At 47.4% G+C, this 21494-nt stretch overlaps 1 protein-coding gene across 1 annotated transcript; it reads right to left on the bottom strand.

Annotated features, from left to right (window-relative positions):
• Nucleotides 1-11445: 11445 nt before the first annotated feature.
• Nucleotides 11446-19339, bottom strand: CRYGN (crystallin gamma N). The gene is made up of 4 exons (XM_040069943.2): nucleotides 19298-19339; nucleotides 18590-18838; nucleotides 16698-16843; nucleotides 11446-11682 (listed from the first exon to the last, which is right to left on the bottom strand). Exons 1-4 carry the CDS (start codon nucleotides 19316-19318, stop codon nucleotides 11547-11549), a joined length of 552 nt encoding a protein of 183 aa, XP_039925877.1. The 5' UTR covers nucleotides 19319-19339; the 3' UTR covers nucleotides 11446-11546.
• Nucleotides 19340-21494: the final 2155 nt, after the last annotated feature.

Below are 21494 nucleotides of genomic sequence, written 5' to 3'. Positions count from 1 at the left end.
TAAGGACCAAATCTAAATGGAAGCCAAAAGAAATATATCTTACTAAGTGACACAAGGGTAACTTTCTGAATTTGATTCTGAGCCCATTTTAACTGCTTTTGCATGGATACATCTCTGCTGGCTTTAACTGCATTAATCCAGATTTGTACTGATGCAAGCAGAGAGCCCCAGTGCCTTTGACATTGGTACAAAAACAAGTTTCAAAAAATGCTGAAGCTGCAGCCAGTGACCCAGGCAGTATTTTAACAATTGCATTCACATCTGGCCTCTGGAAGATTTCTCAGTTGTTTGTCTGTCTCGTTATTAGCAGAGCCAAACCTTGGGTGAGGGGGGAGCAGCCACGATCTCTTACACCTCGTTGTTGCTAAGAAAGTTTTGGGAACAACTGACACCAAACCCACTGACCACAGAATAATCCTCCGCAGCCTTGACTGCCCCTGCTTCTGACACAGCTGCCACAAGAATTGCACTGCTCTTCCAGGAGTCTGAGAAGGGCAGGGAAGGTCTTAGATGGGCGTATTTGTTGGTGGGAGTAAACAGTACCATTCCAAGGGATGTCAAAGCTTCTGCCCTGCTCTGTGCCTCTGCCAGAGCGTGTTTAGAGCCAATGCTGTTCTTCATTTTCTCCACCAAATATGAGAGTGATCCTTGGTAAAGAGAAGGACACCAGGGTGAACATTCAGCCCACCATGAGGTTTACAAAGCACCTCCAAAGCTTGAACTGCTCAGCTCTAATATCTCAAGTTGGATTTCTAGAGAAAATATTCTCACCTATCCTTTTTTGGCACTTCATGCTCTTTCGTGCATTTCTCACCCCACAAGATACGTGGCTTTGCCTTCTCAGATACTCTCTTCTGCCTGATTTAACATAGGTTTGCTCAGGGAAAGTGTGCTTTAACAACCTCCACCTCTCTTGTGTGAGTTTGGGCCCACCAGTGGTCACAGTCTGTCTCTCGTGTTCCTCTTGGGCTGAACAGAACTGGGACAGCAGCAGCATCGTTGGGCCCACAGTGCCAGTGCCTGGCAAAATCCTATGGCAATCAGTGGCATAATCCAAATGCAAAACACAGGCAGCCACTGCTGTTGTATTGAGGAGGGACATAAAGGAAGCCTGATGCCAGGATTACAAATCAGGTGTCAGGATGTCACCTCACTCCCTGATAATAGCCCACAGATCTCTCAGTGAATAAATCTTGCTTTGTGTCTGCTCTCCTTTTTATCTCCCCCCTGAGTTCCCAGTAGTGTTCATCCCACTCTTGTTTTGGAAAGGCACCCTAACTGGAGAGATTGCAATTTAGCTGGTCTGTAACTGTCTGTTTCCATTCATTCCTGAGGTTCTCCAGCTGCCCACGAAAACAATGCACTGATACACCCTGTGCAGACTTGAACCACCTCCAGAACAAAGGGTTAGGTGGTGCTGGGAGATTCAGGGAGTGTTCTTTGTCCTGGAAAGTGGAGCAGATACTGGCATGACATGATCAGAAAGATGCTGGTGGAGGAGCAATCTGTTGATATCCCAACCCCAAGATCACACATGGCCCAGCACCAGACTTTGGGCTCAAGCATGCAGCTCCTTGCTGAGCAAGTGTCAGGAGTACCAAACTCAGGCATCTAAGCGCTGGGAGGAAAAACAAACTGAATTCCAAGGGGGGCTGATGCTGCACCTTCACAGATGTAGAGTAGACAGATTTCATCAGAAAGGTTGTAATATTTAATTTTCCAGTTAAAGTCACTCCCTCTCCTTTTATCTTCCCTTCCTTTTCACAAAGAGGCATAAAGTGAGTAATAAAAATTGCTAACAGCAAAACTTCATGATTTATACCACCAGATCTCAGACAGAACTCCCTGATGAGTTTGAGGGAACAGCCTGATTAAACATTGATGCCACAATATGGTCTGTCTTAGCAACAACGCTTACAAGTGAAATTCATCGAGGATATAAACCGTGACATTTAAAATGCCTGTTGGGTTAAACTTGACCAAAAAAAAATAATAATACTGGTTGTGCGTGACTCTGGAAAATATAGGCAACTGCCATGCCACTTTATGGAATATTGTGTGTGAATCACTGAAGCTATTAAGTCTTCTGCTGCCTCTTTCCTGGTCTCAAGAGGTTAACTTCTTCCCAGAGCCATTCCCTGGGGGGGAAATAAGAACCACGTGTGTGTGCCACAGAGCAGTGTCTGGTCTGGGGATGCGGGTGATCTGGATTTTGTGTTGTTTGCCTGAGAAACCCACCGGAGAGAATAATGAGGGGGTTCAAAAGAGGAATATTCTTCCTGCCAGAAGTGGTCGTTTAACTAGACCTTCACTTATTTGTTGGGGGAGATTACTCACAGGGTCACCTGGCAAAAATAACTGGAACTTAGGAAAGAAAGGGCCTCCTGCCAACTTCTTAAGAGAAAGAGAGAGAGAAATGGAGAAGAAACGAGATAAAGAGCAGTGAGTTGTCTGCAGGGAAAGGGACATTTTGTGATTCAGAGAAGAAGCCAAGAATTAAGTCTGTAAAGGGCGAGAGAGAGAGAGGGCCTTGGACTCCTTAGAAGGCTTGGTGCTATATTCTGGCAGCATTCAAGAATAAATTGGCAGAGAAAAAGTTACAGGAACTTACACATGGCTTGTGAAGCCCTTGCAGCAGAGGTGAAGCTCTGGAAAAGGGTGAGCAAAAAGCACCCGAGTGCAGTGGGGCTCAGCCCTGGTTCTGGAGGTGTAGGGCAGCTGGGCTCCCTCATTCCACCCCTGAAGGGGGACAAAGAGAGTCTGTGCTGGGAAACCATGGCCAGGAGGCTCAGCCACGTCACTCACGGGTTGTTGGTTGTCCACTGCAGCCGAAGGGGTGCTTTGGGAAGCTGCTTCTGAGATCCCCCCATAAATCTCAGCCTGCACTGTTGTCCCACCAGGGACCTTCTGGGGGTCTGAGGCAGGGTGGACTCACACAGAATTTGCCCTTGATCATGCCAACAAAGGAAGTGTCGCAAGGCAGCAGCGATGCGCCCACTGAGATCCAAGGACAAAGGAAGTACACAGACCCAGCGCCATTCCCTGCTGTTTACACCGCTTCAACAAAACATCTGCTCACCCAGAATAAAATCCCTCTCCTGTTCTAAGCAGATCAGTTCCCCCTGAAATAGCAATAGGAGCTGCTGCATCTGCTCACACCATGGCCAGTCTTCAGCCTCAGGAGGATGAGGCCTTGGTTCAAGCAGGCTGAGCTGCCTGCTTTATCTTACATTCTCCTGTGAATAACTTTTCTTATTACACCTCTTTACACAAGCACCAAACCCCAAGCAGGCAGAAAAGCTGTCCAAAATCCAGAAGAATTATGACAGAGGCTCCAAGATCACGGGGTTTTGGAAAGGTTATTCATTTAGCAAAGAAGGAACTGTGCAAATCAGACTCTCTGGCAGCATTTGTGTGATGATAATCATGCTGATTAAGTGTTTGAGCCTTGGGATGTGCTGGGAAAGGCACTAGGACCTAGGAAATAACCATCCCCTGCTTTTGGAAGGCAGCTGAGGGCTCTTCCTGTTCTGCTCTGTGAGTGATCCATCTCCTCTCACAGATCTGTTCATTTTGGATGCAACTGCTCAAAATATGCATTATTTATGGTAATAAGTAATGCTCATGCAGATATATACAAAGGGGACCAGCAGTTGTGCTGTTAACCCTTGGGTTCCCTGCTGGCTGAGCCATGCAATGAGGAAAAGATTCAGAGCCCAGCTCTACAACTGACTTAATTAACTCAAATTAGTTGCATTAGCTAAGGTTATTAACTTCGGGAATATACTTTTCCTCTCTCCACTCTAAATTTGCTTTGGTATCCATTACTCTTTGTTAATGAGGAAGGTGCTTTCTACTCTAATTTTTGTGTTGGTGAAGGAAAAGAGAAGCTGATTAGACAAATGGCCCTAATTCACTTCCAGCCTTAAATCTGACATACCGTTTTCATCTAATCAACACTCTACAAGGGTGTCAGCAAATATCTGATGTTTAAGGCATGGAGATGGATTCTCAGGGAGTTGCAAAGGCACAGAAGTGACAGAAGAAAAGAATTAGGACAGAGGAAATGCTATTTACCTCGGTCGGCTGTTCTGGGACTTTCCTCCACCCCTTGTCCAAGCATGAATTTCACAACAAAACCACTGAAAAGATAAAAACAATAGCTACTTTCCAGAGGCACTACTGAAATATGCAGCCTTGGAGCGCTTGAACAGGAAGGGAAATGTGAAGAGTGACTTTTAACCATCTAGGAACATGTGCACGCTGTGGGCCAGCTATTCAGCTGCGGGAAATTGGTGCAGTCATGCTAAATAAATGTGATTGAACTATCTGGCTTGCTTTATGAGCCAGCCCTGCACAGGGCTCCTAAAGCAGTCTGTGTCCCTCTGGGACAGTCTGCAGGAGCCAAAGCACAGCTCTGGGCCTGCCCTAATTCACACTAATTGCACCCACTGCCTTCAGTGCTGGGCAATCGCCCTGTGCTGCCGGGAATCAGAGCGTCCCTGGCACTGCTGCACCCAGCAGAAGGCAAGAACAGCAAAGGACTGGCACTGACAACTCCTGACACAGTTCTGGGTCTTTCCCACGCAAGCTGAAATGCTCTGCTGTGTCTTTCAAGGGGTGATTTGAGCCTAAATGGAAAAATCACTGATTTGAATGTTTTCATTATTGTTGTTGTTACTATAATTCATGTTATTGTTATTCTGCTTTGCTTGGGAGGTGCCGGGGAGGGAACAACTCCTGCAATAAATCAGTGCAAGCTTTGAGGAGCTGGTAATCTCTGTCCTCCCCTGCAGCTTCCATCATCTTGACTGCAAGTTCATGCTGAGGAGTCAAATACCAAATTAAAAGAAAAAGAAAAAACAAAATAACAAATAAAGAACTAGAACAAGGGAAACTCTGTCTGGTACTTCTTTCCAGCCAAAGAACCCTTTAATAGCAAACTATTAGACAAATCCCAGGCCTAGGGGGTTGTTACAGATTTTGGACTCATACCAGAATTTTTTTGTGTGTGCTTCCAAACCTGTATTGTCTGAATGCAGCTGAAAAGAAGAATCGTTCAGTATAAGCAGAAGTATTTCCAGTGTTGTGGAAGCCCTTGGTTCTGATGAGGTGTGCAATGTTTAATTGTCAAGGGAGCTGACTATTAAATATCATTTATTAATAGATTTTAAGAAGAGACATCTGAAACCCTGAAATGCTGATTGTCAACTCTACAGAAAGACCTGAACACAAATGATAAATTCCAGAAGTCAAAATGGTGCTTGTCTGGGCTTTTTCCTCTCTTTTTAGTAGAGAAATGACAAATGAATCTGGCCCCAACACTCAGTGAAAAAAAAAGAGGCTCTATTATTTTCAGAAGAATCATTTTGAAGGGCAAGTCAATAATAGCAGGACTCACACAAAATAAAACCTTTGAAATCCTATTATTATTATTATTATTATTACTACTACTATTATTATTGGTTCATATGACTCAAATGTTATTGTTTTCTTCTTGCATTACCAGCCAAGAAAACCAAAGACAGCCATATAAAGTTTTGCAAATCTCAGCAGTTTTGATTCTCACTTACATTGCTGGAGCAGCTGTTGCTCTCACAGAGTTTAGCAGATCAGCTCTGTGTGTGGAGTGGGCCACACTGTGCTTTGTCTTCCTGAAAACTTGATTTAAGGGCAGGATTTATGTACAGCCTGCCCTGTAGAGCTAAAGGAAGCTCACAGAGTTCTGTGTGTTTCCGTGTCAGTGAGGGCTCAGCTGTGTGCTGGTACCATATGGCTTCTGTAGCACTGGTTCATGTGCATGTAAGGGACTGGCTTTAGTGGTGGCCAGCTTCAGCAGAGCATGCAAGGAGGAGAGGTCTGCCCAATGAACAGTGTTTTCTTCTTTCTCTCTAACCAATAGCAAAAAAAAAAAAAAAAAAAAAAAAAAAAAAAAAAAAAAAAAAAAAAAAAAAAAAAAAAAGTCATCTGAAACCACAGAGTTTTGCCCATCTGTGAGTCAGAATCATTCACCCACCTCCTCATCACCACAATCACAGGGCAGCAACGTCAAAGCTTTAACAGCACCTCTCCCAAAACGTGAACAAACCTGTGCTGACCATGAACCTTGCCTGGTGTCTTGCAGGGAAGGGGTTGCACTTCTCGCTTACCCCATCACAGATGATGAGCAGCACTGGTGGCCACCAAGAAATACTAACATGAGAAAAGAGCTTAGTTTATATCAGGCTAAACAAACTGAGTGGCAGCATACCAAAACTGCTGCAATGAGTTAACCAAATATTTTTAAAATTACATTTTTTCCCATGGAGTAGCAAGGACTGATCCTTCACCATCCCAAACTCCCTAGCAGGAGCACATGAAGCCATTCTGACCGAGAGGCAGCATTCAGTGCTTTTTGGACTGTGTGAGTGCAGGTGTGAATGCCTACAGGACTTGTGGATTTACTGCAATCCACTGGAGATCATCACATTCAAAGAAGGAATTTACATTAACAATTTCTGTACAATTTCATGTGTACTTCACGGACAATTTGACTGAATACACTGGTACATTCCTCCATATGTTCACATGCTTAAACCAGGACAGCTTGACTTGATTACAAACTGTCTCGTTCTGAATCATGTAAAGATGGTCAGCTGTCCATAGAAAACCTGCTTACACCCACTTGCTCTTTCTTCAGTGCTCCTGTTGCCTCATGGAAAACCAATATTTGTTTTATTTCTGACCTTTTCCACTTTTTTCCATGTGTATTTGCTTTCTGTCACAGCCACCACTAAATATGGGAACAGCACAAATTGTGTGGGATGCTATTGCACATCCTCTGCTGACTGAAGGGTGACTCTTGGAAGAAAAAAGGGACACCAAACTACATGAGCCCAAACCACTGAAGGTTGGTTTAGCTGAGTTTAACCTCTCCAATAAACCAGATTATTTAAAATTAAAGCCCCAAACAATGTTGATGATGCTGACCACATTACGCAGATATTATCTGGTTCAGGAGTTGTTAACTATATCAGATTTACTGCTGGACAAGAGTTTGAGCCCATGGGTAGTAAAAATTTCAAGGCCAAATGTGTTTTCACCCAAGTTAATTTTCCTTTGACTTCAATACAACATTGAAGAAAATGTGTAAAGAAAAGAAAGTGAAAACCAAACTAGATGAAGCACAGGAGCCAGAATATCTATCAATGGTCCCAAGTATTGTAGAATCACAGAGTGGGTGATGTTGGAAGGAATCACTGGAGGTCCTCTGGTCCAACCCTCCTGCTCTAGCAGGGTCCTCTGTAACACATTATTCAGGACTGTATCCAAAGAGCTTTTGAATATCTCCGGGGACGAAGGCTCCACATCCTTTCTGGGCAACCTCTTCCAGAGCCCAGTCACTGTGCTCTCTCCACGCCTTTACCCTGCCATTGCTTAGGCTTTAACAATGACCAGGGCTCTCCTCCTGGTGCCAGACTTTGGAGAGACCTTTTGAAGCTCTTAATTTCCTTTCTGCACTCAGTCAAAGAGGTCACTGTTGAGCCAGACTTTCTACTTAAAGAAGTAATAAAACAGCTCTAGCAGACACCAAGGAGTGAATTCATTTCTGCCAGGCCCAGAGAGGTGTCTCTGGAGGAGAAGAGAAAAAAGCACAGGAAGGTGTGATCGTGGGGCAGCCTCAAAGCAGGATAACACCTCTTTGATTCCCCAGAGAAGGAAGGTGGCTGTGCAGCCCTTTTGCCTCTGCAAGCAGTGAGGAGAGATTCATTTGAACATGACAACATCACACGTGCCAGCAGTGGATCAGTAGGCAGTTTCCTCCTTACCTTCACTATATGTACATGTACCAAGTAGTACAGCAAGGCAAAAGCACTGCAGTTCCTCAGATATCTTCCAAGGATTCCTTTAAAAGAGATATTCCATCAAATTTGCACATTATCCAGCTACAAAGAAAGGACATTCGTGTGTGCAGGCATTCTGGCAGGAGCTATTTGCTTTGGGGCCAGATATAATTCAAAGTTATTCTGAATATTACACTGCAGCAGCTTAGCCAAGCACAGTAATGTTGATTATTAGGGTTTTCCTGGTTTTCCAGATGGAGCTGATTTCATTTAGTTCTCTCTCTTATAATTAATAACTTGTCCCTTTTGTTCATTTTGAATCTTTGTTTCATCTTCGGCATCTTGTGGAATAGTTTCCAATTTCCTTAATCCATTGCTTGCCTTGGTTCACAGAGCAGAGCTCGTTCAGCCATACAGTTTAATGATGTGCAGCTCAAACCTCTGCTGCACAATCTCACATCCACTTCACATCGAGCTGGCATTTTTGTCATTTATATTTTATACGCTATAAACTCACAAATCATACCATTTCATACTAGAGCAATGTCAATAATCTCTCTCTCTCTTTTTTTTTTTTTTTTTTAAGGGGAAAATAACCCGAGACACTAGCAAGCATATGGGATCTGTACGTTCTGTCCTTTAAACAAGTGCAGATTTAGCAAGGAGGGGGAGGGAAAAGGAAGAGAACGAGAGCCACGTTCCCCCGCTGCCAACGCAATGCATGTTCCTGCAGCATCAGTGTTTGGATTAGGCCCATGGCCGCCCATCTTAGGTTTCAAATAAGCAGAAAATAGATGGAATTCAATTCCCCGCTGCCAGTTTTTAGCGAGATTAGGCTCGTGCACACAGAGGAATTTTTTAAATAGCCTTCACATGGGACCAGCTCTTCGCATTGAGAGTGCGCTCATAAATGGGATATCAGATGTCAATAAATGATGAATGTTTACTCTGTAGGCATATTACAGACTTGTGTAAAATGTGCTATAGGTAGCTAAACACTCACTGGTTACAAACAGGGTTCCACACAACGGGACAGATCAACCAGACTGCGTTTTTTGTGCTTTTAACTCCTAGCACAAGGCATGGCTCAGTCCAGGACTGGGATCCTAAGTATACTTCCACCATTTAAGCAGCAAATATTAATCTACTGGAGCATGTAAACAAATAATTAGTTTGAAGTGTGTGGATGAAGTGGGCTTGCACACAGTGGCTGGATGCTGGAGTCAGGCCGTACAGCTGTGTGTACGTGCACAGTCCCACGCTTCCACTGGGGACGGGCAGGGATGTCAGTGGGTCCCTCTAACGCTGCTCTGCACGGAGGGCACTTGAACCACTGACCACTGGGAGCCATACAGCAGAATGTCTGTGATGTCACAGCTCTGACCCCAACATCAGTGGGACAGTCACCTCCCCTGGCTGTGTGCACCAAGTGTTGAGAAACCCAGATGTGCGGGTGCCTGGGCTGTTGCTCCCAGGGGAATGTGGGTGGATGGTTGTTCTCTCTTCTCTTTTCTTTTGTCCTCCAAATACTTGGAGCATCTGGGACTCCAGTTATTGTGTATTTTAAAGCCTTTGTTTCTTTATCCTTCATGCTGCACCGTGACACTGAATGTGTTTCAAATGAACGAAAAGCCTCCTTTAAAGCTCATGGCAATTCAATGCTTGTCTTTCTCTGGGACCACTTTGGGGGTTTTTTAGCAGATTAATGTCCAGCAGGTCACAACAGAGAGCACTGCATATGACTGAATATTAACTTCTAATAGAGTGCATTTTGCTCAAGAGCCAATTACATTCTTCATGAGGCAAGAGCAACGCTAATCCTGGAAGGGCTCCTCAAATCTTTCATAAGCTGCATCTAATTAAAAGAAAATGAAATACGCAAGAGTTGATGCACGAGATGTACATTTGTGCATCCCACTCGATGAATGAATCATTTCCCTGCCTTCTCTGACACAGAAATACCTTGCAACCTATTAAAGATCTTAAATATTTTTATAGCTCTAATGGACCACGTCACCACAAGCCACCCAGGACATGGCCACTGAAGTCCAGAGCTGAGCTGGTGTAACTGTAAGTGCTTCTGTGATGATTTGCATGGAGGATACATCCAGACAACAGGCTGTCTACAAGAGGACATGATTGTCTGTATCACTGCTAAGGCAGACATCACCCAAACTGTTGTTAAATTCAAAAGGTGGAAATTTTTATTTTGCATTTCCATAACCCCTCTTAACACATATACAGCATAAGTGCAGCCAGGGCAAATCTCAATTGATGCAACTCTACCATGGGTGTCACTTCATCACGGGAACAGCACGTGTGCTCACATAGGCCCAGTTGTTACCAGTCACCCCAGTCCTGGTACTGGTACCAGGGAGTCAAGATCCAAGTGGAAGATGAATGACGAGGTGGGTGAGTGTGAGTTGGTGGAATGGCAGGCGGATCCAGTGTCAGACTGGGATGCAGCACAGGACCAAGCAGCCCCTGGCACAGAGCACAGTCCTGCTCCTCCCCGTCGCTCGGGGAAGGGCAGGTGCCCATTGCAGACCAGCCCCGAAGGCACACACGCCTCCCACTCCAGTGCTGGGGACCTGTCAGCCTCACTCCTGTCCCTTCAGAGGGCTGGGGCTGGGGTTACATCAGCAGCCTTCCCACTGGATTAACACGGAGCTTTGCAGCTCTGTCGGCACCATGCCTGCGCCTGTCAGGATCTATCAGACAGCCAAGGCTTAACAGCTAATAGAGTAACAGAGTGAAGAGAATAAAATTACCCCTTTCTGAAATAGCCAGAAACACCCTAGCTAATGCTGAACATGGTTTATGATTTTACAGAAGGGAGGCTACTGCACTATTGGGGGCTGCATGCCAGGGGAGGTGCCCAGGCTGCAGTGGACGGTCCATAGCTGAAGGGCAGAGTGGTTCCCATCCCAACTGCCAGCCTTGGAATGGGGTTCAGGAGCATCCCAAAACAACTAGGATGGACCAGGAACACTGGAGGGGCAGAAAGATGGGAAGAGGGTTGTGAAATAAATGGCAGTGCAGGGGCTGTTTTCCTTTGCTGCTGATCCCTTAAGATGTCATTGTCATCTGGAGGGTTGAGGGAACAAAGAGAAGGTTGCTCAGGTTTTGTGCCATTAAGCTTAGGTTTTTTTCAACATGTATTTTTAATGTGTACTGATCTAAAGTTAAAGTAACTCAGGATAAATGGTTGCTTTCATCTTTTTATCAAGACCAGCATGTCATGCTCAGACAGACCCCACAAGTTGCTCAGCTCCTGCCCTGATCCTCACATGTGTCCTCACATGGCCTCCAATGGCTCTGCGCCTGCGCTTCCCACCCATGTGTGCATCAACGTGACCCCTCCAGGCATCAGGAGTCAGCTGGAGCCATCACATGGTGGCCCTGGTCGGGGCAGAGGGAACGTGTCAGACCACAACCACAATGGCAGGCGTGTTCCTAGATCTGCTTGTCACCACCAGTTCTGGCCCATCCTCCCATGTCCTCCTTATAAACCGCTGCAGAATAAGAAAGCAAATTCACAGCATGTAAATCAAGCTTAGAAAGATTACAAGCCTCTTCTCTCTTGAACTCATGCTGGTTCTGGAAAAAATAAGTGCTTAGAGCCAACAGCTGGTGTTTGACAATTTATTCCAGGGGTCAGTGAGTGGAGAGGAGGGTGATGTTCAGTCTCAGCGGGCCATGGCTGGCAGGGTGAAAGCTCAGCTAGAAGTAGTTGACGACTCTCCTGATGGACTGGACGCTGGCACTCCGCGCCTGCCACTCGTTGAAGCTGCTGAACTCGCCGCGCTCCACCACGTACATGCGGCCTCGGTAGTTGGGCTCCTCGTACAGCACCCACCTGGGCACAAAGGGAGGCTCCCCTGGGTGCCAGCCCTGTGCCCCTGCAAAGTGGCCACTCCTGGTGGCTGCATTCAGGCACCACTGCAAACCACCAGGGTCTGACTGCCAGTCCCACACAGAAATGCTTCTGGTGGAGTTCACTGTGGGTGCTTCCCCCTGCTCCCCCCAGCGTGGCCTGGAAAATACCCACAGCCAGACTGGACCTTGCCTTTGGAAGAGGTTTTGGGTTGCACCACAATAAAGCCTGGGCCCAAGGGCTCCCTGCTTCACATTACTGTAGGAATGGATCTCTCTGAGCTTCACCATGTGCAACAGAAACAATTTAATAGCATTTGACAGTGCTAAAAAAGGACACGAGTCCCCTCGGCCCCTGCATAAACCCCTTTCTTAGGAACTGTAAGGAGAAACATGCAATGCTTGATGGATGCTCTGCCTCTTTGAACTGATTCATTAGCTATGATGGGAACCATATTTAGTAATTTCTCTCTTTCTTAGTAATTCTTAATGGCCTCTTTGATGCTTTCCAACAGAGACCAGGGCTTGGCTTGGTTATCTCTACATCCAGAGTTAATGACAACTTTTCCTTGAAATGCAGTCAAATGGATATGACATTCAATAACCTCGGTGACTTTGGTATGCCTGACTTCTTCACCTGGCTTGGCTACATCGTTCTCCTTTGCCCTGGATCGTGACATGTCTTTCTCCATTTGAAGGTCAAGTCAGGAGTAATTCCGATGGTCAAGAAGGACAATTTTGCTGCTTTTCTCTCCCTTTACTTCACATGATCTTACTGTGGCCACAAGTGTCACCCCTGTTGTCTATTTGAATCTCCTGTGTTTCTTAACCAAATTTTGCTATTGCCCTGACAGTTTTACAGCCAGGTTTCCACCCCGTCATTACTGAGCTGCTCATCACTGCCTCTTTCCTCTCATCCCCATATTTTTTAAGATTTTATGAGGCTCTCTGCTGCTTTTCTCATCTATTTGCTCAGCACTGACAGCAAAGCAGAAATGCAATCCTCCAAATCATTTGGTTTCTGTGGTCTGTTGTTGCAGGACTTCAGCTGGGACATTGGGGTTGGGACTTATTGTATGCGGGATTTCCAAGGAGAAACTTTTTCAACTACTGGAGGGGTCAAAGACTGCTGGGCCTTAAGGGTCAGACAACAGCTGCTGAACTCAGATCAGTCAAACTCAAAGCAAAAAGCTGGGGGCTTAGGAAAAAAGTTGTTTATAAAACAAGCCACCCACGGACATTTTTTGAAAAACCAAACAAGAAAAGTTTGGGGTCTTTATTCCAGGCACCTTCCAGATTCCTTGACTTCTTTTTTTTTTTTTTGTGTTTCTGAGAGGACATGAGGTGGGACTGTGGCGGTCCCTTCACCCAGATCCCTGTGGTGAAGCAGGACCAGCATGTGGATACCAGCATGGAATACTATGTCTTGGTTTTGTGGAAGAGCATCCTATAGTATCAGAGCCCTGTGTGTGGCATTGCTGACACGTTGGGTCAAACAACCAACCTCATTCTCTGGCACTTGTTTCAGCCAGTTTATGTCCAAACTGGAATTACAAAGTCCTCCTCAGCCTTTTCCTTTGATGCTCACTTTGCAGCATGAGGGGAAGGCTGCCCATTGCTCACCTGTGAGTGTAGTGTACCCCCACCACACATCCTGGTGTGCAGTGACAGAGAGTGACCTCAGCTTAACTAACAATGATTTCAAAAATTTCCTTCTTCTTGCTTTTCAGCTCTTCTGCTCTAGGACATCTTTCAACAACAGGTGGAGTCAGGGGAACAGAGCAGGGGGAAGAGCAGCCCCTCACAGTCACTGTCTTTCCCAAGATTTATTTCCAGACACATGCTTGATGTGTCTGCACAATTACATGGAGGGAAGGGCTTTGGTGTAGATGGAAGCAGACTGAGTGACCTGGTGTGGTGGTAAGAACCCCCACTGGCTTGTCCTTCTGCTTGGGGGAAGGCTGAAAAAAACCCAAACCCCAAAGGAATAAAAGGAATAGCAGAAAGATGGGAGTGAAGTGTGTTGGCAGTGCAAGGTGATGAGTGAAGGACTGTATGGCTTACTTAGCTGTTCCTTTATTGCCTAAAATTTACGTTCTCTGAGACCATCAGCAAGAGGGGAAATCAAGTCAGTGAGGAGCCCAGAAAACAAAAAAAACAAAAAGAGAAGATCCTGTCCTCAAGCCCAGCATGGGAGAGCTGATCCAGGCACATAGCACACAGCCCTCAAACATCTCAGGGCTGTGTTTCATTAGCACATAATCCCAGAGGACATGGGAATAAAATGCTCATGGAACCAACTCAAACTCCATAAGCCAAAAGTGGCTGCTCAAACTGAGAAACGAGGAGGGGAATGCTGTAGCATCAGCCTGAATCAAGCAGGAGGCTTTAAGTGGAGCTCAAAGTCCCTGATTCTCCATGTATGACTTGAGCAGTGCCATGGGCAGATACTGCCCTGCTGAGAAATATGTGATGTTCATTGGGCAGCAGCATTTGGGTACCTGCTCTGCTTTGTATTTCACAACTTCACTGCAGAACAGCTACCAAACACTCATGAATGTTTCAGCAGAATAAATGGTTGGTCTGGTTCCTTCAAGTTACTCCACTGTAGTGTAGAAAAGCTCTTTTTGGGGTATTTTCTCCTGGACCGAAAAACAAATTCAGCTTTTTAAAACTGTTATTCCTAGGCCATCCTCTGTGGAGTGGCTGAGGCACAAAGGGGGACAAGAACCACACATCTTCATCTAAAATCAGATGATGCCATATGTGATACTGGAGCTGGCTCTGCCCGTGGGACGGGCGACGCCGCTCACCACAAACCTGCAACAGCTTCCGAGGAGGCGGCGACACCTCAAATCTGCTCCAAAATAGCAACTCAATACCAGCATGGCTTCAACAGCTTTGCCATCACCCCTTCTGGCCGTGTGGGGCAGCAACTGCCCACCCCAGAGGGGCAGCAGGGAAGGTGCTGGACCCCCTCAGGCTCACCATGCACCGTGCCAAAGGCCGACGTCTGTCTCCATTCCCGTGTTTCCAGATGATCCATCATCACTTCCCGCGGGCACAGCCACCTCCACAAAGCGCAGGCAGCGACTTTTTATCAGCACATGACACCATCCATGGATTTTGAAATGGAAACAAATATTTCTGTATCCAACAGATGTCGCATTGTGGGAATTGAGGGTGAAAAATCGCAGAGTGAGACTGTGGCTGAAACTCTCTCTGTCTCTACTGACCCCATCTCCTCATCCTTCAAGAATGAGTCCTGGGACGGCTTTTCCAGGTTATGCCCAGCACCACCTACACCTGCAGCATCTCTGGAGGCACCTGGGTTTAGATGGTCCATCCAAAGGAGAAAAGTGGGGCTGTAGGGTCCCTTTCTCTGCCTGCTCTCATCCTTCCCTCCTTCCTCCTGCAGCCCAGGACAGCAGGTCCCTCTGCATTGTCCTGCCTTTTAATTGCCTTTGCAGACCTTTCCAAGGGTGTCCAACACTGATCTTCCCAGGATCTGAAACATAATGCTACAAAAAACCTCAGCGAGTTTCCTCACCACGCTCCTCTCTGTGCTTTTTTCCCCAATTTTTTCTCATTATTCATAGACCTTAAGAAGTCCTGCAATGCTAACACGAACAATCCAGACTCCCATGTGAGGGAGAACAAGCTTTGTGCCCTTTATATATTTTGCAGGGGAGGGGGGAAAATCAATCTGAGAAATGCAAGTGCTTGAAATTTTCTGGGCAGCTTCCCAATTTCTCAAGCTCCAGGCTCTGCTGCAGGGACCCAAGCAGTAAATTGGCCCTGAAGCTCTTGCCAGAGTACTCACAGGCTCCCTCTTGGCTTTGTAGTGTTTGGTACTCAAATGCTCAGCACTAACAGGGTCCCTGGTGGGCTCCAGCCATTCCTTCCCATCAGGAATGGGCAGCTCTGCTCCTTAATGAACTGCAATTTCCTAATCATTCCTGGATTTTTGGAAGAAGGGAGGCCTTGGCTGGATCAGAAAGGGTCCTGCAGGACACTCGCTGCTGTCAGGTTGTCTTGAGCTCTGATGGCAACAACTTTTCCCTGTTCTTAGAAAAAAAAAATGGACACAAAGGGTCCAGCAATTCACACCAGCTGTCTGTGAGCTGCACAACATCCATCCAGGACAGGTGAAGAACAAGGTATCTGTGCTTCCTCCTCTGCAGCGGCTTCCCTCTGCCCCAGTGCTCCCTCCAGCCACCCTCTGCCTGCTCTGGGAAGCTGTTATGGCATTCCCCAGCTCCCAGCATGATTGCAGTGAAAAGACAATTGTCAGACAGAGAGAAGGGGAGACAGACAGATAACCTGTCTGACAACAAAACAAAACAAACAAAAAAACACAAACAAAAAAACCCTTAAAAACAACAAAAAACAACAACAACAAAAAAGGACCAACACCACTGAGAAAATACAAACATCAAGGAAAAGGCAAAACCGACATCCTGTCCAGGCCTTCAGGAGCATCTGCAGGGGCAGGAGGGTGGGGCTGAGCCTCAGTGTGGGCATCACCAGCCCTGTCAGCCCCGGCTTTCAGGGGCAGGATTTAATGTAAAGGGGAGGTGCTGCTGCCTCAATTTTGCCATCATAGGAAAACGTGTGGTGAAGCCTCTCACAAAGCAAAAGCCCTGACCTGCATCACCTGGAGCCTACCACCCTGAGAGCTTCAGCATGGATTAGAAAGAGGTGTGGAAGGCAGGCAGGAAGGCAGGAGATGGTTTTAGGCTTCTTGTAGAGTTCTTGTAGCTCTTGCTTAGCTGCCACCCTCCAAAATCACACCCCTCTGAAGCAGCTCTCAGTGGGGAGGCACCAAAGTTCACCTTTAACAACAGGCTTAACAAACACTTCTAGGCTTTCTCCAAGAGCCCCCAGCACTGACAGGCTTTTCCATGAGGGAGGAGTGTCTGCAGCCCCCTGTCCCCTGCAGTGCCCAGGGGAGGGAGCACGGCGGCGGCTGATGCCAGGACACGTGGGTTTACTTACGCGCCGTCGCCGTACACTTTGAGGGCGTTGATGCAGGTCTTGTCCCAGCCTTGTCCCTGCAGGAAGGAGCAATCTTCTGTCAGCTCCAGGCTGGGACCCCTAAAATGGCTCCCTTCGAAGATTTCGATCCTGTAATGCTCGCCGTGCTGAGGACAAAGGGATTGGAGTTAGCAGCAACACCAAAAAAGTGCCACGAATTCTTTCTCTGGCTTTTATGAGACAAAGAGGGAGACAGAAGGGTGCTTTGGGAGGGGAATGTGAACAGCAATCCAAGCCCACCGGTGCCAGCATGAGCAGAGCACGCACAAACTCATGCTGCCTCCCAGCACACCAACCATGAAAGCAGCCAAAAATCCCTTATCCCCGTGCCTGGCCACACTTTCCTGCGCTGCTGTCTACATGCAAACACATCATGGGGTGCCAGTGCTCAGGCACACACAGCCCCTTGTCCATCTGCAGATCCCCACCAGGCCACAAATCCTCCATCCCAAATGCAGCATCAGCTGCAGCCCCGCCACTCTGCGCACCCAAACAGGAAAAAGGAACATACCCCAAATGTACAAAGATCTTGCACTACTCCTCTAAGCTAATTTGTATTGCCTCCAGTTTCATGCACAGCTGCTGTTCCTGGTGAGAGACGTTGTGCTTCTCTTTTAGGAAAATAAAAACAGGGGGGAGGAAAGGAAACTTTCCCATCATCATCATCGCTGCGTGAGCCCTTGATGGTCACACAACGCAAATTACTCTGGGGAGATCTCTGCAGCCTGCAGCAGAGCTATGTGGGACAGAGCGAGCTCAAACGATATTTTTAAGCCAAATTCAAAGAATACCTAAAGGCATTTTTCAAATAAACAACGTCAGTGCACAAGAAGGCCGGGCTGCGATGCCAAACCCCACAGCAGCCGGCAGCAGCCGAGCGGATACCGTGCCTGAGCAAACATTCCTCCGGGAATCGGCGCTGCACAAATGCCTCAAAGCCCTTGCTGGCATCTCACAGGGAAAATCTTGGGCCAGGAGAGGAGGAGCACATCCTTGTGCTGGCCAGGGTCCAGGGCCTGGGCCAGAGCATCCCTCCAATATGGATCATGGAGGCGCTTTGGCAATGAGGTTACAGACCTGTAAGAGACCCACTGCCGTGCCAAAAGCAGTTTCAGGGCCAGTGAGAAATCCCAGCAGCTCCAGCTGGGCTCATCATTGCCCCAGAGGCCCTCAGTGACAGGAGAATCAATGGAAAGACCCAACCCACATTCATTTCTCTTTGTCACTTTTTAATCTTCCCATTTAAACCTTCCTCTAGACAGTGCTTTTAAAAGCTTGATAAGGGGAAGGGAGAATAATGGATTTAGTTTAGGATTACCGAGGTCAGAGCATGGTTTGCTACAACAGAGAATTCAACTAAAATTTGCTAGGAGCAGCCCTATGGTCTGGTTGGAAAGCCCTCAGGCTGCCCTCTCTCCCTTGGGGAGATGGAGCTGCTGCAGCTCGAACTTGCCTTGGGCAACAAATCTCCTTCTGATTTCCCCCATGAATATCTCATAGCAGCTTACATTAAAAGGAAAAGCACATGGTGCCAGCAGGACCCTGCCATCTCATCTGGAAAACCACAGCACTATCTCATCCTGCTAAAGGAACTGTGTTTCACTGTGAGAGGAAGAAGATGGATCTTCCTCCCATCTGGGGTCACAGGAAACTCTCTCAGCTTTGTGGCCTGCACAGACCGCTCTGAACGGGGACAAACCCACCCAGGAAACTCTTCCCTGCTCAATGGGACACCCTATTTCTAAAGAACACGATTTTTTTATGGCACTTACTCACGGGCTCCTGTGACCAGGACAAACTAAACCCAGCGGTGCTCCGGCTGGGAGAGCCAAGGCCAGCAGCATCCCACTCACCATCCCGATGGGCCGGCAGGAGCCCAGGTGGTCGCTGCGTCCATTCCAGCGGTAGAAATCGGGATACTCGCCGTGCTCCAGGATGTACTGCTGCCCTCGGAAGTCGGGGTGGTCGAAGCAGACCCAAGCTCCACTCTGGACACAGATGGAGTTGACCCGGTTGAGGAAACCTTGGTCCTGGAAGCTGTTGCAGCTGCCACAGACGTCCAGCTTCCTGCCCGTGAAGCATTTGCCTTCGTAGAAAGTGATCTGGGGGGAGGGAGGAGAAAGGGCCCGCGGTGAGGAGCAGGGACGCGGCCGGACTCCCATTCCGAGCAGATGGGAATCTCTTGCAGAAGCATCATTTTGGGGTGGTTTGGGTTATTTTAGCTGCTTTCCAACAAAGGGAGCACGGCATCACTGGCATTTTTTCCCAAGAAGCGCATTTGTTTTTCTGGGAACGCAGCGCGTCCCGCGTTTATGACACTTCTCGCCGCCTCGTGCTCGCTCACACATATTTCCAGCAGGAATGTTTAAACAGGAAATTCGGCTCCCGAAATGCAGCTCCTTCTGCCGCACCCTCCCCATCCCTGCTACCAGATTTGCTCCCGGGATCACCACTCACTCCACGTCTGCTGGCTCTATTATCCTCATCAACTCCTTCCACCCAGAGGACGCTCGGGCTCTCCAGCCCCAGGCTGAAAGGGAAGCGGTTGGGTCGTTACTTACTTTTCCTGAGTATTGAGACATTTTCTGCTGGCTGTTATCCAAGACCAAGAGCGGGAGCCAGACCAAAACGGCGATGGACAGATCATTGGACACCCCACTATATAGGGCCCGTCGGGGGCGGGCTGGGCTGGGGCTGGTGTCGTGAGGGCTTTTTAACAAAGCCGCGGGAACCGGGGGCTTTGCGCTTTCCTGCTTCGTAGGCAGAACCGCCGGTAACGGGGCCTGCTGAGTCCGGGCTTTTGATTTTGGGCAGATGATCTGACAAAAGATTTGCTTGGCAGGGCTTTGGTTGATTAGCAGTGCACATTTACTGCTCCTTTTTGGAGGACTTCTTTTTTTTTTTTTTTTTTTTTACTTTTTTGACCTTTTTTTCATCTTTCTTTCTGTTCCTTGTTTGCATCCCCCTTCTGTTTTCCCCTATTTTTCTTCTTTTTTTCCATCCTTTTGCTTTTTCCTCAGAACAATAACAAGTAAATGAGCAAACAACAGCATCTGTAAGCATGGCATATAATTTTTCTATGTCAGGTTTGCTTTTTCCCAGCCTCTTCCCACCTATTGCACTGTGGCAGCCAAGAGTGGGTATCCTGGATGACTCCTCACCAACAAATACTCACTCCATCTGTCAAACCAATGGTTTCTCCTTCAACCTTTGAACCTCTCTAAATGGAACCTCTAAAAGCCAAGGACCGGATCCCCTCCAAAGTGCAAATGTTGGGCTCACAAACCGACTGATGTTACTCACGAGCATCATTCTCAGGAAAGTTTTGATCTTCCAGCTCTGAAGGCCTGACTCACAGCTGTAAATCAGGATTAGAAGGACTTTTGGACAGTAAAGTTACCATATTAAAATAACTTGCATTGCAGCTATATGGGACCATAAAGTCCTCATCTGTGTTATAACAATACCCAGAGATTTTAGCTGTCATATTCTCAGGACAAATAGCAAAGGAAGCTCCCAGCCCATAAACCCCATCAGTTTATAATGAGCCAGGCTAGGGAGAGGTAAAGGCAGATGTATGGGGGTGGCCCATGGAGCAGCCTGCAGAGACGTACCAAGGGGCCACATTAAAAGGAGATTTGTCTTTTATGCTTTTTAATAGCTCTGGAAGAGACTTCACACGCAGCTCCTGCTCATTGAATCCTCCTCCTCACTCACTGGGCCCCCATCACTTCCCCTTGCTGCCGCCTCTCTCCCTGGACCATCAGGCACACGCTTCAAATCCGAACCCTAAACCCTCCTTTCCTGGCGGGTCACTCCCGTGCTCCTGTGTTCCAGCAGCCTGGCTCGGCAGCCCCGCTCTGCTGCCTCGGCTCACCGCTTCACCTTGAGATTAAAGACTGCTCCAGGAGAAAGGATGTCATTATTTCAATTAAGATGTAAAAGTTAATAAGCGCGTGTGCAGACACACGTAGGCTGAGCCGGAGGACGTCGCTGACTGGGATGCACTGGAGGAGGAAGGAGGGAGGTGGCACTTTGTGCTGGGAGAGGAAGCTCATCCTCCAGCTGATGCAGGCAAACCTGCCCTGGCATCGCACAAACACGGTTCACACGTATGTGTTGCGCTGTGAGGCAGGAAACAATGAAAAATTGTTTCCTCAGCTGATTTAAAAAAAAAAAACAACCCTGCCCAAAACCTCTTTGAAATGCTGGTGCTAATTTTAGGGTGTTAAATTAATCACCAGATGATGCAGGGAAAAGTAACATCATGCAGAAAGTCCCAATTGGAAGAGCTGCAGCCAAGATGGGGGGTATTAGTGGTGTTCCCAAAAACCAGCCACTCCCTGTGGCGTTGCAGTCAGTGCCCTGGGAGGGAAGGAGAAGTGTCCCTCAGATTCTGAGTCATGGCTGGGAGCACGAGGACAATGGGTGGCACCGTCGCTGGCATTGGGACCCAACTCTCCATCCATTGGGGTCATAGCTCACACACTCTGCTCGTTGGCCATGAGCTGTTGGGTGCCTGGAGGGGAAAACCCGTGGCATTCACGGCAAACTGCCCCAAAGCACCCAGGAAAGCAAATACTGCCTCAGGAGATCTTTATGGAACCACAAACGCCTGGTTTCCTCTCTCTCATGAGGGCATCTTCCTGTTTCTCTTAAGGTGTGACATTTAGTTCAATGTACAAGAGCTTCATGAATCTGAGACTTGCGCCCAGCTGTCAGATTTCTTAGAAATTGTCCAACAGGTTCAAAAGCTAT

The sequence above is a fragment of the Hirundo rustica genome, chromosome 1, assembly GCF_015227805.2.
Source record: "Hirundo rustica isolate bHirRus1 chromosome 1, bHirRus1.pri.v3, whole genome shotgun sequence".
Classification (NCBI taxonomy): domain Eukaryota; kingdom Metazoa; phylum Chordata; class Aves; order Passeriformes; family Hirundinidae; genus Hirundo; species Hirundo rustica.
The sequence above is the reverse complement of the archived record's forward strand: the minus strand, read 5'-3'. Positions and strand labels throughout refer to the sequence as shown.